At 39.5% G+C, this 19850-nt stretch overlaps 1 protein-coding gene across 7 annotated transcripts in view; it reads right to left on the bottom strand.

Annotated features, from left to right (window-relative positions):
* The window catches only part of ETV1 (ETS variant transcription factor 1), a gene marked incomplete at its 3' end in the record, with an annotated part of 65757 nt that extends 48662 nt beyond the window's left edge, over positions 1-17095 (bottom strand). For 2 of the 7 annotated variants that reach the window (XM_082014831.1, XM_082014834.1), the window contains exons 1-4: positions 15181-17095; positions 14321-14408; positions 12484-12531; positions 2611-2664 (exon numbers count right to left, since the gene is read on the bottom strand). In XM_082014831.1, coding sequence (XP_081870957.1) covers positions 2611-2664; positions 12484-12531; positions 14321-14408; positions 15181-15225 — 235 coding nt within the window. In that variant the 5' untranslated portion in view covers positions 15226-17095. Of the gene's footprint in view, positions 1-2610; positions 2665-11965; positions 12651-14320; positions 14409-15180 lie in introns of those variants that run through there. The other 5 variants (XM_082014835.1, XM_082014837.1, XM_082014833.1 and 2 more) reach the window with 4 other exon arrangements.
* Positions 17096-19850: the final 2755 nt, after the last annotated feature.

The following is a 19850-nucleotide window of genomic DNA, read 5'->3' as shown; positions in this document are numbered from 1 at the left end:
AGCACTTTAAGGGGCATTTAATCCTGCTCAGCGCTAGGACACAGCACATGATCTCGGCAGTATTAGTTCCTCCACTCCTTCCACATCTTTGCTTCAAGAGCTGACTAACTTGGTGATTTCTAGGCAAGAAAGTTTTGGCCACAGCCTTCCAGCACTTCTGGTGTTACAGAAGTTTCTTACAACTCCTTTTCATGTTACAAGTTTCAATTTAAGACCACAAATCTAGCTCAGGTTTAAAGCCCATTTCTCAAGAAATGAAGCTAGAAATAAAATGCCATTAATTTTTGTACTGTGACTGCAGACTGTAACTGTTTCAGTGGAGCACTTCAGTTTTCTCTACACAATCTGCATATCACACACACACGCACACCCCCCCGCTACCTATATGCAGCTCCATAAATGAAATTTGTGCAGCAAACCAGAGTTTGGTTTCCTCTGAACTAAAGTGGCTGTGACCTCCTTCACTGGTTTACACTTCTGTCCTTCACCATTTTGGGCCTAATTAAGTACATTAAATACTGAACCTATGAAAGCTTGCCCATCCTCCATCACGTTGGAAAAAAAATTAAAAAATAATTATCAAAAAAAAACCCCCAACAAAACAAACAAGCCAAATGCTCCTGCCAGGCTGCTGCCAGTAACAGGGTGAGTACTGTATGGACTTACAGATTATATATAGTAAGTCATTATAATAGAGTTTGAAGGCAGGTTTGAATCCTAGAGAAAACGATCACAACTGTGCTACTTCTGCAGCAGTAATTTCCCCATGGCTTTGGTTATGTTGGTCTCCGTTCCTGTTTCACAGAGCCCACAGCTACATACATTATATCCAAGTATATGGCTGAAACTCCATAACCTTTGCCAGAGTAACTCTCCAGGAAGCTCTCCTGACCTTTACTTAAGATAAAGAAACCAACTGAAATGAAGAAATAAATGTTCCTTTGATAGCACTGTGTAAGTTGTGGCTAAGGAACTTTGAAATACAACAGCATTAATAAAATAGCCATATTAGGAGAATTTCCTTATCACCAAAAGCAGCGACCAGCTTCAATGGTTCTTTTTATTCACAGTCCACAAATTATTTTCCAAGAATCATTGACTTGTTGTGTAACGATAATTGTGGATTAATAGAAGCCCTAACTGAACTTTGTACTGTTACACAAAGGGTGTATGCTTACATGACTATATTTGGACACAGCTCCATATGTAGGATAACATATCTGATTTTCAACTTATAGAACAGTTTTGGCTTTCATATTATAATTTAATTAAAAAAAAAAGTCTTTGAAGCCAGACATGGGAAGAAAAAACCTGTTACAAAGGGCAAATTTAAAAGTTTAAAAGTGACCATGATTGTTGTTTAGTATTTGTACAGGAACTTTTAGAGAAAAACAAAAATAAATTGCTGCTGTGCAGGTATACTATCAGAGTCCAGGGGACAAAAAAAAGGTTTTTTTTTTTCTTTCTCTCTTCCTCACAAAATGTTATTATGAGTACTCTCAATAAATTCTTCTTAAAACAGTTTCTAAATAACTGGAAAAAACCCTCTAGAAGATTTCTAAGAAAACTCAACAAGTCTGAATGTGTTTTTTCAGTTAAGGACTATTTTAATGCAATTCACTCTAATCTCTCTAATTTTCATCCTAACATTTCAGTCTATGAATGCTGTATTTAACAGCTCTCTGGTTTAGTGAGCTGCAGTAATTCACTCCGATAGGATAAATTATTTAAGTTATTAAGCAAAACAGAAAAGCTACCATGTGCTCCGCTGCAATGAGGAGACGCTGCTGCGAGGAGACCTCTGATGATGGAGAGAAGCCTTGCCATTAGGAAGAAAGATGAAGAAAGAATCTCCAAGAAGTCTGACTTTTTCAGATGTTTCTCGTGCCATTTCTTTTACTACACCCTCGCAACCACCCAAAACCACAGAAGAGCAGGTACAGCAAAGGGGAGCCAGTGTTTAACAGAACAGTAGCACTTCAGCAGGTAAAGGCAAGATTTGAGGGGTACAGGCTAAAGAAGTAAGTTTGGGCACACGTTAAGTGAAGTAGCAAACAACGCAAAGCATCCATCTTAACGCAACTCCTGCTTCCTCCTATTAATCCAAAGGGAAATTCTGTTTGAGCAACAAAATGCCGTATGCTAAGACGACTTAAAAAAGCTTCGGCAGTGGCTGTATTTGATTGATTATGTGGAGAATTTTATTTATACACAAAATGTACCGAGCAGCCCGATTTCTGCTCAGCAGAGCTGCCTTCCTATGTCCCACGGTACCTGATCGTACCGGCTCAGCACGCTCCTCTCCTCACTCTGCGGACAGAGAAACTCCCTCCACCTCCACAACCTGAGTTGTAACTTGCTTCCCTGAGGCTGGGGGGTGGGCATTACAGGAGAGGGCCCCCTGCTAAAGGTTGTACCTTCAGCCCAGACTTCTTTTGGCCGCACGTCAAAACGCCACTTGCTTTATCTACTCATCCCGCTGATGTCACCGACCAGCAAAAGGATCTATCATATGACCGCAGATGACACAATAAATAACAAATATGGAGACGCAAATATAAATATACAAATACATATTTTTAAGAAAGTGATGATTCATACTATACTTACAACTTTCAGCCTGATAGTCTGGCACAAACTGCTCGTCATTGTCAGGTACCTGAGCTGAAGAAAGGAAAACAAAAACAAAACACAAACAAACAAAAAACAAAAACAAGGAAAGAATTAAAAGAAGCCATTAAAGCATAAATAAAGACTCTTGTGCTTAATTCGAAGCACAGCCAAGATTAAAACTAGGGTATTTTTTTCTCATTGTTGGGTATGAAAGTCAGGCAAGCGCATCATTTTAATATCAGATACACCCTGGGGTGAAGCTGTGCGGAGCGGCGCGGGTGCAGAGCAGCCTCGGCACAGAGCGATGGGGATGGGAGGACGTGAAGGCTGACACTGGCACTGGCCCTGCCTCGCTCCCTGCACCAGGGTCTGGACCTACCCCGCCACTGGTAAAACCCAGCAGTGCTCATTTTCAAAATATCTGCACGGAAAGTCTGCATAAAACCAAACCCTAGCGTTTAACGCTTACGCATCTTTAACCCCGAACCACCACACCTTCTGCTTACTTAAAAGTGATTCCAATTTCTCATGGCAGTCTGCCAAGACAGTAGGGTTTTTTGGTTATTGTTTTAAAGACTCAAAAATAACTATTTTACCAGACCACAGAATTCCTGGTTCGATGACAACATTTCAGACATCCAAAAAAAAAAAAAAAAAAAATTACTTAAGAGAAAGAATCATTATTAACATCCATTCACCGTGTGTAAGATCATCTTTGCTTTTAGGAAACTTCCATCACAAACCCGAGCTATAAATACAATCGTTTCACGGTCTGCTGATACATAACTTTACATCTGTAGTACCATAGTTCCTTTTCGTTGTATATCTAAGACATCAGCCATGGCTTATACTATGTTGTAAACCCATTGAAACCATTTTAAGCTGAAATACCACTATTATAGGTGAGTACATTCGAAACACTACAGAACGTTAACGCTGAGAAGCGGCATCCTCGGAGCACGACTGCTTCTGGGTACATCCCGAGAGAGATCCGGCTGACCGCCGCCGAACTTCGTCATCTGGTCCTCAGCACACTCTAACTAGAATCATCACAGCAAAGCTGCAGAAAATTACGTTTGAAAATATTTCTATTTACACAGTCCTTGTCTAAATGCAAGCAAATAATTCATGTGATCTTAATTAAAAGTTAACATCTGCCACGATCTGGTTACCCAACGAGATTTGAGAGGTAAATAGCGGTTATATAATCATTCATCGAAACAGTGACTGTCACACCACTGAATATGTTAAATGAGAAAATACAACTTTAATGCCACTCAGAACACTTTCTAAGTTTAGGAAGTACGCGTTTCCCTTTATATATGTGCAATTGCTACTAGTTTTAACATAATTTGACCAGACCTCCACTCCTTACTCAGGAAATATTTCTAATGACTTAACTGAGAGGTTTTTTCTGATTAAAAGAGTTCAGAATCGGGCTCATTATACCAAAAAATTATTTGCTCTCTGTTTTAAAATAAATGTTTAAAGTCCTACTTTCTTAATTGCATCAAATACCCCTCAAGAACAAATTACCTTGGGAAATCTGCAAACACAGATTTGAAATGAAATGTGAGTAAGATAAATACACGAAGTGCAGTTAGCATTACTGTGGAAAAAAGCATATCTATTGATGCTTTGTTGTTCGGTTTTTTTAATAACCTATCCTTTTAGAAGAAAACAAGTACCTCTGAGGACATGTTAGCTCCTCAAAGTCTGAAGCTGTGTAAGACACGGATTTTACCAAACTAAATATTCTCTGTATTTTTGATGCATTAAACTTCTCTTTCCTCCAGAGAAACCACAGGACTTTTACCAGAAATGAACTCAGGGACAATATGAGGCCAAATACTGACACTCTGCAATTTCTGACATTTCATGCGACAATGCATGCGGATGTTAGACATTTTCCTTACAAAAATGCCAAATAATTGACTGTCACAGAAGAATCCAATTACGAAATCAAGCTATCCTACTTAAAAATAAATTCCTAAGGATTTCATACATTTCCAAATGTTTTTGAAGGGTTTGTGAGCACATTCAGAGTTAAAGTGATTGTGTCAAGTAATTTCCTGTTTAGAGAAGACACATTTTCCTTAAGCCAGCTATCATCTTCAAATGCAGCTAGGAGGCTAACATGACTCCAATTTTTTTATACACACACATACATTTTTTATGTATATACGTATATGTGTATATATTAATTTGTGAATCCAGGATATCTGAAAAAGGCTAAAATAAAACAAAAACCCTCCTATTGAAATTGGGAAGCTGCATTTAGTGATTGCAGGACTGGGACAGCAAAATTCTATAACTTTCTAGAGCATACTCTGCGCACTGGACTGCTTCACCAATGCTTTATTTTTGTTTTATCAGTTTAACTTGACTTACTCCAGAACAAATCTGTTGTAGAGATATATGTATATATCAGTAAATGAGGTCCATTTTTTCCCAGCCAAAGAGTAAGAAAAAATAAAATACACCTGGTTGAATTGCCATGGAAAACCAGTACATTGCTTTAGAGATACTGTCATTACCCCTCATTTGGTCTGGGGTAAGCAAGAAAAATATACTTCACTCATGGATCCCCAAAATTTATGAAGGCATATTTAACAGAGATCAAGGTGCATCACTTTTATCAGTGCTCTAGAAATAGGTAGAGACTACACTGTCAAAAAGTATTTTAAATACAATGTTGACATAGCCTTCAAAGCCTCTGTAGGAAAAGGAATACAGCAAGTTAAGAAGCTTTTAAAACCCTGCCAAATATAAACAAAACAAATAACAACATCCAAAACGTTCAACCCAGGAACACACATTTCCTACTGGAATCTAATTTTAGGAGCATTAGTACCTTAGAAACGAGCCCACAAGCCTATACAAAGAAATTAAAAGGACCCACTAACTGTTGGAAATGAGAACTTAAATTATTCCTTTGTTTAATCTGGTATTATTTTTAAACTAGCAGAACTGAAACTCCCACATGATCATACTGCAGAAATGCAAGCAACCACCATCGGCCCAATACGTAGACTTCTTCCACCAGCTTCTTGCTGTGAGAGGGCAAATCACTGGGATACATCACGCCCTTACTCAAAGCGAAGAGGGCTTTTGTACCTTGAGTTTGGATAATTACAGACAGACTTTGTAGCAAATTAAACAGACAGGTAAAGACACTTCAACCTGAATGTGCGAAAGGAAAATGTAACTTGCAGTGTTGCAACTGTCTGCACGTTTATATACGTATGCCATTCACTTCCTTTCTGCTTTTATTCACAAACACTGCAATTCAGCAGGACTGCCTTAAAATCTTTGCTGGTCTTCTGTTAACACACTCAATACAAGACACAATGCATAAATCACCAAAACTTTCTTTTTTTTTTTTTTTTTACTTTGCCATTCAGAAGAAAATTGAAAAAGATATCTCACATGATCAACTGAGTGAGAATATTTCCCTGAGCTACTTAATTATGGGGGTTTGAGAAAGCAAGTATATTCCAAAAGACTAATAAAAGGTTTTGAAGGATACTAGGCACGTGGCTTTTACTGCTAATAGCAGAAGCAGCTACACTAGTTCATTCCACATTCAGAGCCATCAAGTCTCAGGCTCCTGAAGTAGACAACATCTGCAGCATAAACTATCCAGCTCTGTCTAGATTATTACCAAAAGTTTTCTTTTTCTTCTGATTACAGCCATAATGTCTCAAGAGGATTTGGGAAGTGTACAGAAATGTCAGTGATGATCTTGAGGACGTTATCAGTTTAGATTTTACAGTTTCACTACCTACTGAGTTAAAATCAGTTTGCCAAAAGCAAACATTCGCAGCACAAAAGTACTTAATACTTGTTTGCAGTTTTTAAAGCTTTAAAAAGCCTTTGAAAAGCTGAACTGACAGCTCATTTTGCAAAGGGAAAGCAATTGGGGGAGGAGGAAGGGGAAGGGGAGAAGTTTAAAACTAGGGCCTGTTAGCTTGCTTTCATTGCAAGTAAACAAAAATAAAAAGTCCCCACTAACAAGCATCCAGGACAAAAGGAGTTAATATTTAATTAAAACCAGCTCTCTCCACTGTAACAATGACCTGGAGCCAAACAAGGCAGAAGATGTATGAGTCATTCTTTCTGCCAGTGAATGAGACAGCTGATCTCCGAAGCAATTCCTCAAGACAAGCAGTCAGAACTGGAGTTCTGCCTCCATTCACAAAAACACAGTCCAGCATGAACCATGTGGCCCCAACCACAAGCTTTTCATGTCACACCCTTCCAGAAAGCTACAGCAAAGTAAACTTGAACTTTAGGCATAAACATGCTGATTTCACTGCTTTGTCTCAAGATGCAGCACAGACCTGCTGAGGAACGTATTTAATAAATGAAAAGTTAAGCGAACTATAAAGGGCTTAAATTTAACTCTTCCTTCTCCCAGTCACACACTGCTTCCAAAAGCTCAGCTGCACTCCAGGGAAAGGTGTTCCTGTTAAAAACCAGAAACTTTCCAGAAAAACAAGGAGCTGCAAACCTCCTCACTTCACTTAAAACTTTATTTTGGGTAGCAGAACACTTCCTGCAGTACTCTGTTCTCTGACCTCAAGCTTCACTTTTAGAGCTACGAGCAATTTGTTTTAAAATATCAATGATTTATTCAAAGTGGCAAAAGAAATTGAAATTGGCAGGGAATTATAGATGAACAGTAGTATTTTGGCTTCAGCTAAAATAAGACTTCAGGCCTCAACAGTAATGAGTCTATTGAGTTTTCTTTGATTCATTGTCACTTCTGAATATCTGAAAGAAAAGACTGTGTAAATTTTAAGTATTCCTGAAAGAACGGGGAGGGCGGGTGGAAAGAGCAGAGAAGGTTTTGGTGGTTGTCTTTTTTTCCATGGGAACAACTGTTTCTAACAAAGGAGCATTCAGAAGGCAAAACAGTGACAAATTTTAAGATGGTAAAAAATATTATTTCCCATAAGCGCTGGATCTGCTGTCAAAACAACCCAAAACCCTTTTTACATAAAGTGAGATGCTCTGACTAATAAACTTAAATGCAGTGCAAAACTAGCTCCAGATCTCAAAATTATTCCTTATGCGAATAATCCCTAGGAATATGAAGATGGGTTTGCAGAATCTGCTCTTCATTTGCTGCTATACTAAAAATGAGAAAAAAAGTTAGCTTAAAAGGAACACTCGCATTTAACATTTCGCTACATCCCTCATGGTTCACAAACCCCACTATGCCTTTGAAAATTATTATTTTCAGTAAAAGGCATCTCCATTTCCAGCAAACAAGAAAAATGTTGAAAAGTTTACTACTACACAAACTTTCAGACTTGTCGATTTCTGGTGGTTTTATTTCTTTTGGTTTTCTTTTTAAAAGAATATCCCCTTCCTCCCCCCCGTTTTGGCTAATCTAACTCTTCTCCCTTTTTTGTGCACAGATATTTAAGATCAAAAGTTGCGAGTATTTCAAAGCCAAATCTGTCAGAAGCCAAAACAAAAAAGAAGCTATTCTCTGTATTACAAATTCCAAAAGGAAAATCTTTTCACTGCTTTTTAGAGTGTCTGTCCCCATCAGACAGACTTCAGCCATGGAAGTATTAAATTATCATTTCTTGACTATTTTTTCCCTATGAAAAGCTCTTGCATATGGCTACATAGTATTTGCCTTACACTGCATAAATTTTACAACTTTTTGGTAGAAGAAAGCTCGTTAGCCAGAGTAAGCTGCTACAATTCTTCACTGATTTATACAAAGCCACTCTAACTAAACTAATACTGGAAGATCTAGTACTTTCTTTTATGAAAAATAACCCTTTGAGAACTACAAAATACTTATTTTCATACATATTTTCTTTTAAGAAATAAACTAGAAGTCAACACTAGCTTAGACATCACCGTGACACTGGTACATCCTTCACAACAGGAGAACAGAGGGCAGAAACTGATTTCTTAAACTTCATTCCAAATTTGGATATTAAATATTTGAGAGAAATAACTTGCTTTCAGATACCAAGAACAGCCTTTCAAATACTGGTAAGCTTGTAGTAGCCAGCCACTCAATTTAGCTAAGCCGCAGTAGAGGCATAAACCCGTTACCTGTAGCTATTATTTCAAACCACTTACTGTTTACTTATCTTTTTCTATTTTGTCAAGTCACACGAAGAACATTATATTTTATTTTTCAGTTTATTACCATCTGAGAAGCTTATTATCTATTGCTCCAAGAAGCAGATCTAGTGCCTATATGCATCATTTGCTTGGGATGCCTTTTACGTATCTTTAACAAGCTGTAGGAGAAACTAGAAACTGAAAGAGTCATTTTAAATAAAAATTTGGGGGTTTGTTAATCTATTATTCCCCCAAATCCAAGTGCTGTCACCATAGAAAGGCAACTTTCACTCACTAAGAATCTGTTCTCTCTGTTCTTTTTATTCCAGAATAAGAAAGAACAGCTACGATGATCAGATAACATTAGATTAATATTTGAACCACTTTTTTCAATTCACTGAACAATTGCTCTCTGCCAAAACCAATCTGATTCCAAATATACAGAATCAATAAAGTCATTTTATAATATCATGACAACATGTTGCCATCAAGTTATTTAAATATAAACCAAAAGATAATATCTGAACAACATTTGCCTTGGTTAGCAATAGGCAATTTTAACTACTTCCTTTCAAGTTTGCAGGCTGAAACAATTATTAAAGGCTTCCCACTTGCAATTTCTGACATCAGGAAATAGTAATAATCTATCTTTTGTCCTGCATAACAAGTGACATGAGGAAACCTTATTCTGAGTAAGTTTTACATCAAAATAATTTAGGTATTTCTTACATATTTAGTACTACAAAGAGTAAGAAGCAAAACTCATTACCATAAAAATCTAGCATGCAGCTAGTGGAATACATTTTTAAGTCTTCTGTAAATAGTGTTCAGCTTGTTAATTATGGAGCAATAAAATATTAAAGAGGTTACTGAATTGTTTACGTTTTGGATTAATTCTTTAGTATGCATGAACCTTTCACCATTTTCAATAGGAAAAGAATATATTTCTTTTGTATTTACTTGTTTTCCACCAACTTGTCACAGGTGACACAAACTGTAAAAATCTCCAGGCTAAGATACCTGATGTAGTAAGGATAGCTTCAGGAAAGGCAAAACAAAAAAATCCACATGCATTTTTTTGTGTGTCATAAAATGCAACTCACTCTCTTCTTCTAACTCGTAAGTAGATTTTTGACCTGGTTACTCCCCAGTGGGGATCTGAACTCGTGGGAGAAACCTGGTCAGCTGCCACTGCTTTTCTTAAAAAGGGTCAAGATGTTTTAAAATTTCATGGTCATTTCCCTGGCTCCAGAGCATTATGAAAAGAAATATGTAAACACTACTGATGCTGCCAAATTGGCAGACTTCTACCCTATGAAGGTCCAGAAGAACATAAATGGACACATCTAGCAATGGGTAAACAAGTCAGATTTCAAAATCTGTTTCCTGGCTAAGCTCATCCATGTAGACATTTGAGCAGAGCTACAATATCCTCAGCACTAGTGTATTATAAAGAGTATCAAAAGTTTTTTGGGGTGGGTTTTTTTAATAAAAAATTGGGATCAAGTTAATAGCTCACTATTTCTTTTTCTCACCTTGACTTTTTATCTTGGTTTTAGTTTAGCCTTTAGAAATTATGTGCAAAGTTTGTGTTTTACGGAACTGCCAAAACCATGGCGTGGCCTGAAACACATTGGTTTCCTAAAGTATCTCTAGAACACTGAAAAATCTGTAATATTTAGTTGTAATATGCTGTGGAAAAATATAACATTCTTTAGCTTTATTATGCTCTGCTACATGAAAAGGCAACTTTTTTTTCATTTTTAAATACTTACCAGATGATGCTATCTGCTTTTACAAAGGTTTCTCAACCTAGCTGACAGAAGACTAGACACCTTTCTCTTTCAAAACCTATCTATAAATTTATTAAGTGAAATAGATTCAGCTGAAGAGAAAAAAAGGCTTTCAAACAATTCATTCTAGTATAAAATAAGCAGTGCCTCCAAATAAAAATTGCTATTAGAGTAATTTATGTACCTACAGAAATTATTAAAGCAGTTTTAAATTCTGTATTATTTTTCAAGCTTACATTACTATCTGCACATACATTATGAATCTGCCTGTATTTTTCTGACTTAGGATCAAAAGTTTCATCATTTTCAGAAACAAAAACATCCATGCCAGTGAAAAATCAAACTATGAATTGCCCTCTCCATCAAAAACAGTGTATTTTGAGTAGTATTTTAACATACTTCTGGCTTGTTAGAATGAATGAAATAATAACAAAATAAAGAGATCCTTGGGAAATTACCACAGGGAGACAGTTACAGTTGTATCTGATCATTATACTACAAAGATTATCTTAGTACAGGACATTCTGTTTTCAATTATTAGGAAAGAACCATATTAATTCATAAAAATATGTCCTCTGATCCATTAATTTAAAGAGGACTTTTTGATTATATACTGAATAACCACATGCTAAAAATAATGCTAGGAGAATAAAAACGTCAGCAAAATAAACAATACCCCACAAGTTACTTCTAGGTTAAGAACTTCACTAACTATATATAAAGCTGTTAAAACAAAATCAGTATGTAGGCAAGTAGTCATCAGCAATATTTCCCTCTTTCTATGAAAACCAGCAGCAAGCAGCTCACCCCAACATCCATCCTTTCCCAAAAAAGCATAACATCTACTCTCTAAACAACTGTGCACAGTCCAGTACATTATAAAAATTAAACGTATGTGAATACTCACATTCCTTTAAATCAGGATAAATTTGGAGAGATTATGTTAACTTGCATCAAAATCATGTTTATTTCAGATGCAGAAGTTCACATAAAAATTTCAACCAGAAATACTAAGAACAGACAATGCATAAAAATCTTTATGCTTGAAATAAACAGTATCATAAATATCAAAGGGAAAAAAAACAGAAAATATTGCTAAAAAGAACAAATACACTTCAACAAACAGAAAGCTACCCTGCATTTTATTAAAGTTCTCTTAATGCAGCAGCTCATTTTTTGTTATTGTTAAATGAATCTCTCAACAGCTACTCTAAGTTCAGATTTCTACATTACTGTTCTTAAACCTTCTCTCTTTAGTAGAATGTGCTCTGCAAGATTATTTGAAATACTTAAAAGCACAAGCAGGTGTAAAACAGACCGATATCAGTTCTCTAATCACCCAGTACATAATCTCACAACTACAAATATAAAGACAAAAATAACATGCAAAATATTCAAAGGTTTCTGGAAAAAAAAAAAAAATAAGAACAAGAAATAGTACTTTTTAAGTATTCCATACACACCTAATGTTCTGTGTTGTGAACAAGGTGGAAAGAAGACACTTGCACTTAAATCTTGAAGCATCCCGTCCCGATGAACCCAGAGAAACTAATTTCTGCCATCAGAAAGTACTCCACCAGAACACCAAATAATTATATGTGCTGCTCTAAAGGAAACAGCGAGCCCAGTTCTGGCTGTATGTAGTCTCTCGAGGTACAATAATATAAACCTGATCAATTGCAATTAAAATCTGAACAGAGGCTTAGAACTTGAAGTCTTGGTGCATTAGTTCTTGCCAAAAGCAGATGTGATTGTGAGCTGGAAGCAATTTCTCCTGGTAATTTGTGATGACACTGGGTAGAGCAGCCCCAGAGTCCCCAAAGACAAACTCATCAGAGGCTCTAATGTATGCATGACACATGAGGTGGCTCTTTTAGAGCTCAATTAATTGGGCTGAACATTAAGACAGCAAGTTCAGGACTTTTTTTTTTTCCCCTCCAGAGTTGTTTTTCCCTTTTTTATAAGCAGTTTTTTCCCTTACCTTCTGCAAGCCATGTCTCCTGTAATTGGCTCAGATCTTGAAAGAGTTCTGAAAAAAGATGAAGACATGGATAAAAGACTCACACCTTTAATCTCTTCATAAGATGAAAATATGCTCAACAATACATTTTTCCTGAAGAATAATGTACGGAAATCCTATTTTGGGAGTCAAACATATAGACAAAGTAGGTATTTTTGGGTTGCAGTTAATGCTTTTCTATACCTGTTAATAAAAGAGAAGTACTTACTGTATTACTTTATCAACTCTTGAAATAATAACCAGAATCTTAATCAAGTTCTATAGTATAAAAGGCTCATTCAGAAATACATAGAGATGTCCAAAATTACAGTCTTTCTAATAGAGGTGAACTATTTCCCCTTACACAATTCAGGCCTCCTCATGCAGTATCTACCCCAGATAAAGCTCTCTTGGACTTCTGTTCAACAGAAGCTCTGTATGAGAGAAGACTGAATATTTTTATTAGTAGACTTGTAACTATCACACAAAAATTCTGAAGCGAAGACCTGAGATGCTGCAATAGCAAACAGAAATGGGAAATCTCTTGTACTTTCCCTTAGGTTTTACTTTGTATGACAAAAGAATCAGCAGTATTTCCTCTATGCTGTACTCACTGTACTTCTTTAAAGTGAAACCACTTTCTCCTTGGTCTGAGTTTTGCAGCAGCTTATCTTTTTTTTTTTTTTGCAATTCACTGAAATCAATTGCTTATAAACGGGTGTAACGCAGAGCAGCATTCAGCTTACTTGCAAAGCTCAGAAACGCAGTTACAAAAATTCTGTTTACTAAGGCTAAGTAGGATGTTTGAACTGACAAATCGTTTATTTTTAATTTACGGTATTTTGAGAGAGACTTCCTCTTTTATGAATGCTGACAGATAACTATTTACATACACTTACATGACAGAGGCTATTAATTTATCCTGTGGACTGATACCTCATGTTTGGAAATCATTTAGCTGAAAATCAGAAAGTTGGTTTTTTCAATCTACCCTAGAATAAACTTCCAAACAGCAAGTAGGGATTTTGAAAAGTGTATCAATGTGTCCTCACCCCAATAAGATTTATGTATAGGTAAGTTGCAGGCCTCTATATACCTTCTTGTAAGTCTTACATACTTACAGGGATGTAGGCATAGCATCTATACTGACCTTGTAACCTAAAGAAGTGTTAACAGCTATAGCTAGACTACAGTTCACAAGCCACAATCACGAGTGGCTACTGTTGGGCCTAAGTTACAAGTCTTTGGCCCTCCAAAACTTCATCCACTCCAGACTCACGTAACGAACTTCCCCAGGATTTTTAACCCTACCAGTGTTACACAGCAAGAGAAACGGGCTACCAGACGCCAGGAGCCTGACTGCCGGCTCTACGGTAAAGCTGGAGTGAAAACCAACAGCGTCCACACCGGCATTCTTGCTCCTGCTACTACCAGTGGAACACACACCAGTGAAAAGGATGTTAAAAGATGGGAGGAATGAGGAAAGCCCTGAATCTCAAGAGGACTGCAGGTAAAAAAGCCAGGTGCCATGACTTGTGTCAGGTGCTGCAAAGGCTTGGCCTCAGCGCGTGACATTCGCGCGCCGCATGTGCAGCAGTACCTAAAATGCAACAGGGTAAGTCAAGGAAAGAATATCAACTTTATCAGTTGATTGCCTTTGCCAGTTTGCTTTGCAGTAGTAAATGCAATTTTCTTGTCTTGTTTATTCAGATTGATCTAGATATATTTATCTCCAAAATAAATAAATACAGAGCTCTCAAAAATCTTCTCTGCCTTAGGAAGTAAAGGGTGGGGGGGTGGGGGGAAAACAAGCCCTCACCTTCTGAATCATGAGCCAGGTCTCTGTTAATGAATTTTCTTTTCCTGACATTTGTCGGTCTCTCATTACAGTTTCTCCCACGCGGATTCTATAAACAGGAAAGATCAGTTACTTTAGAAATCTGAGGGATTTTTTTTTTTTAATTTAAATCAAGAATACTCAAAGCCAGCATGAATTCTTCACATTTTCAAACAGGCAAATTATTGTCTTGCAGCCTCCAGTTTCTAGCAAAAGATGCTGCTGAGCACCTAACGTCCTCCAAAACATTCCTATGTCTAAATACAACACATTTCTAGCTATCTATGTAGACATCTATTTGTGCAGATACATATACGTGTTCAAGCAGCAACACAATACCAACCAGGTATTTTTAGCATCTGAAGTACACAAACCTACACAATAGCACATAAATCCCCTCCGCATAAGCTACGCAGGAGAACCCAGATATGAGATTATAATAGACTGCTTTGTTCCCTGTGTTACTTATAACATTGTTTGCAAAGTCCTGAAAGCGGGGGGGGGGAAAAAAAAAGGAAAAAAAAGGTCAACGTTTGCCTCAACTTCATTCTTCTGAGTGTTGCAGGCAAACACAGGCAGAAACTTTGAATGCAGCTGCTGCTCTTGCCTCTCTCATCAGCTAATTATATGCATGATTTTTTAATCATCCCAAAACTGTCTTTAAAAGAACATGATGCTTTATTGAAACAACTAAGATGACAGGCTCATCTTGCAGGCAAAGCTCCCAGATGAAGAGTCGCCCCTACAGCGGTTAACAAAGCAGATACTCGGTCTGCAAAACTCCCCCACAAAAATAAGTCGGAGTGAAGTTTATAAACACCAACTTTGAACTGATCACTCACATTGGTGACCATGTAAGGCACTTGCTGGTCATAAAATCCATCCATTCTGCAGCTCTTCCACAAATCTTAGCTCAGTGTTTTATTTACTGGGCATTTGATCTGGAGATTTCCTCGGGATCTGGACTCCAATCAGCCTAGAGGGGAATACAAGATGGCTTTTAGATTAAAAAAAAAAAAGGGGGGGGGAAGAAAAAAAATCATGAATGAGCTGCTTGAATTTGCATAGCTAATTAACCTCAAAGAGTCCCATTCATAAAAACAACCCTCCCTTCTCTGCCTTCACCTGGGTTACTCGCTTCTGCCAGGAAAACACGGAGCAAAAGCACTCCGAAGCAGCAGCAGAAAGCAAGGCGAGAGCCAGGGGCTTATTTACACTCCCCGCCGTATCCTCCGGGCGATCCGCGCAAGTGGCAGCCCCGACTCTCGCAAACGTGTGCTCAACTCGTAATGGCGAACGGCGGGGCTGGCCGCGCACCTCACGGCGGCGGCGGCGGCAGCGCCCGCCAGCCGCAGACACACACACACACACGCACACACAGAGGCAGAGGCAGACACGCACCCCTCCCCACCACCACCACACCACACACGCACCGAGCCGCCTTCTTCCCCCCGGGATCGCTTTTCCAACCCACCACCACGCCGCAATCCTGCGGGGCGGCGGACAAAGTTGCGGGGAAGACCCACCTGAAGGCCACGCGCGGCGATCGGCTGCAAAAAATTCCCTCCAAATTTAATAAAAACATTAATTATTCCCCGGCACTTCCCCCTTGGAAGCAGCGAGCGCCACTGACAGAGCTCAATCCCGTGGTTTTTCCTCTCCTCCTCCTCCAGGGGCCCCCGAGCCGCGCCGGCGGATCCCCGCCGCCCATTGGCTCCCCGCGCCCCCCGCCGGATCGCCGGATCGCCGCCCGCGCGCCCGCCCCGGCCCCGGCCTCGGCCCCGGCGCCCCCCGCCCCGGTCCCGCTGCCAACGCGGGGGGCGAGCCTCCGCTCCCCCCTCGGCTCCTCTGCCGGAGGGGGGTGCTCGGGGGCGGGGGGGCCGGGAATCGCAACTCGGATGCGCGGCGGTGCCGCCACACGGATCCCGGGATCCTGTTGCGGGCGCACACCCTCCCCCCCAACCCCGCGTGGGAAGGCAACCCCCTCCCCTCACATAATTTATTTAAAAAAAAAAGAAAAAATTTAACCACCCTGACTCCGAAAGCCAAAATAACACACCCACACCTACGCGCGCGCCTTTTCTGGTGGCAGAGCGGTCCCGCAAAACTTCGCGGGAGCCCAGGGGTGAGGAGGAGGTGAGCGCGGCGAGAGGCTCACGCCACAGCGGCGGCGACTTTGCACCGCTCGGTCAGGATCTGGAGGCAGGCCGGGGTGGTTAGTTGTTTTTTTGGATTTGTTTTTTGTTTGGTTTGGTTTTTTGGTTTTGTGTGGGTTTTTTTTTTTTTTTAAGCTGAATCATAGAAAGCAATTGTTATTTCTGCTAGGATGACATAATTTCTAGGTTTTGTGGACAGAATTTGGCAGCATCCAAGCACCGGATCTAGGGGGTTTTTTTTGGTGCAGTGGTGCCAGAACCTATCAAGCTCAGGATTTCTGAGGGCTCCTCAAAGAAAGTGAGCTTTCTTTCCTCTGTATAGAGTGGCTGTTGGAGGGCTGTGTCCAAAATCTCTTCCCTTTCTGAACTGCCAAAATGCACCAAAGCAGATTGTGTGGTTTCATATAGCAGCTATATTTGTCCTCTTTTTGAGCACTGAATTCCAGTATCACAGGAATCAGGTGGCAAATTTAGGTACTCATGATGCCGTCTTGCTGCGAGACAAAGTTTCAGATTTTTATGATGTGATGTAGTTCAGCAATTAACAAGCAGAGCCCCAAGCTAGCAAGTCCAACTTCGCCCTCAGCCCTTTCTGAGGGTTTTCTTTATAGCTAAGGGCGTAAAGGCAACTAAAGAGACCTGCTTTTGCATAAATTGCCTGCAGTAGTGTTAACAATATTTATATTACTCCTTCTGTACTACTTTGTTTTGAAAATTACAGTTGTTTTGCTACACTGTATTCTGGAGCATATTATTACTTTCTGCCACAACCTCCTCCCCCCCCCCCCCCCCTTTCTGATCTGGCTGTTCATACTCACTTGCCACTTGTCCTGTCCAGCCAAGGAAGAGGGAAGCACCATGTTCCTGCCACTTCTGTCCTTCCCGTACTGCCTTGTCAGGGAAAATGTCTACCACCAGCAGCTTGTTTTCTGTGTTCTTGCTGCTTCTGTTTCCACACACGCATGGCAGCACACCTGGAATTACAAGAGAGTAATGATATTCTAAATGTTGTATAAACCTATAATCATTTTATTGTGTTCTTGGCCAACTCCCTGAGTTGCTGGTCCTCTAAGCCACTTTTGTGATATAATAGAGGAATAAAACTCTACCAAATGCTCCAGGTATAACTAAAATTTCCTGGATAATGAGGCCATCATTTCTAATTTATACCCATACCCAGAGCAGCTGCTGACCCAGGGGTGATGGATGGCCTTGTGAGAAGGCTGTGGCTACAGATCTGTCCCTGGGGAACACGTGGCCACTTTAACCCCTGGGCCAGCAGAGCTGATGAAGCTACTGTCTCCAGTTGTCCACCCCACCCTGCTGAGTAGATGTCTGAGCCACTCATCAGCCAGCTCCCAAAGCGCTAGATTTTACCACGTACTCTTCTAAACCAAAATCAGCGACGGATTGTCTTATCTTTAAACAGCGCACTAGAAGTTGTCGGTGTGTCAGCCAGACAAGCTAACGAAACCAGCCCCACTTTCCAAGGGACCTCAGACCCACCAGGTCTGAGTACGGCCGCCGGATCCCATCTCGCGGTTCCCAACACCACGGCCGGCCGCCCACGGGCCGCCTTCCGGCGCACCTCCCCAGCGGCCGCGGGGGCGGCGCCCCAGCTCACGGCGCCGGAGGGGGTCGGCAGCCGGCAGCAGCCCAGCTCGCCGCGCTGCCAGTTGGGCTGTGACCGCGGGAGCCGCCGTGCGCCGGAGGCGTCCGGGCAGCAGCCGTGCTGTATTGCTCGCTGGTGCTCCTCTGCCCTCCCTGCTCCCCTCGCCGGCCCTTTCACACGTGCCGGGGAGGAAAGGAAGACTAAAGCCGTTTTGAAGCCCTCTTTATCCTCACCTCTGTTCCTCCACTGTACTGAGTGGTACTCAGGGAAACTTCATTAACTATTAAGAGGTAGATGCTTACAGGAAAAAACAAAACACCACCAAAAAAAACCCACCTACCACCCACGTATCTACTGGCAACCCACTCCAAGGTCTGTGTGTAGAAATGCGGTCTTGTACCGTCACTGGGCATACCTGTTTTTACATGTAAACTGGTGTCTCCACAGTAATTATTTTGTAATTTTGCATGTTTGTCCAAAATCCGTGCAACTTTTTTTTAATAATTTTTTTAGGTCTGAACTACTATTTGCAGGAAACAGTACTCTTAAATATCTTTTTAAAAATAATTCTTTTAGAAAGCTAAAAAGTAACCTCAAAATCCCTTTATTTTTTAGTTGAAAAGACTGAACAGTTTTTACCAAATCGAAAATATTCTAAAAAAAAGTGCTGAATTTATTTTACTAGAAAAACTTGCTTTAAGAATTCAGCTTTTCCAATGGTACTGCTTTAGAAGCAAGATACTTGTTTTCTTTTAGAGACAGACATGTTCAATTACATTATAAAGCTTCACTATGTATTTAAAATTATGTATTATTTCCATTTCATAATGGCAATATATACTTCATACACTTACCTGAAAGAGGGCAATGAAATATATATTTCTTGCTTGATTTGACACACTATGGAGCTACAAATTATTGCTGTGACGTAAAAAATAGAAGTAAATCCAGAGAGGCAGAGCAGGGAAGATTTTATAAACACTGGTGTCTCCTGGAAAATGTGAGAAGAATTTAAGCACATTTTCAAATAAAGAAATAAACCATCATAATCTAGTACAATAAAATCTAAATTCAAGATAAAAAAAAAAGAATGTGAACTGACTTGGTAACAAGACAGAGAATTACACTCAAAAATGCTTTATGGTGAAAAAATAAACCTTTTAGACACCTTCATGAAATTATGCTTACACCAAAGAAAATCCTTTGGAAAATAGATAGTCACAGTTGAACTGTAATAGGCAAGTACATTTCAAAACAACATTAAGTTAAAAAAAAAACCTACTTGTTTTTCTGCAATCGTTTAGCCTAACCATTCCTTCCAGGCATTTCCCCAGTAAACGTGATGTACTTATGGGCCTATATACAACAAAAGGGATGCCACCAATCCAAACAGTTGAGCAGCAACTTCTAAAACATAGTCTATAGCAGACTCAATAAAATAACAACTACGTATGTGACTGACTACAGGAAAAACATGAAAACCTAATAAGATTTTTGTCTGGTAAATTAACCCTTGACCACATTTTAACCTCCTGATGCTGACTCTTTCAGCAGGTTAACAGTGCTTATTTTATCATGACGCTACTGGCATACAACAAAGTAGTATATAATAGCAAAATTAAAAAGAGAAAAAAAGATAAATGAATGAGGCAGATACAAAAAGCCATGCTGTTGGGCAAGTAAAACCTTTGTTTCAAATGCAGCATCCAGGCCTGAAGCTTAAATTATGAAAAAAGAAAGTACC

This window comes from Phaethon aethereus (genome assembly GCF_964289735.1).
Source record: "Phaethon aethereus genome assembly, chromosome: 2".
NCBI classification, from domain to species: domain Eukaryota; kingdom Metazoa; phylum Chordata; class Aves; order Phaethontiformes; family Phaethontidae; genus Phaethon; species Phaethon aethereus.
The sequence above is the reverse complement of the archived record's forward strand: the minus strand, read 5'-3'. Positions and strand labels throughout refer to the sequence as shown.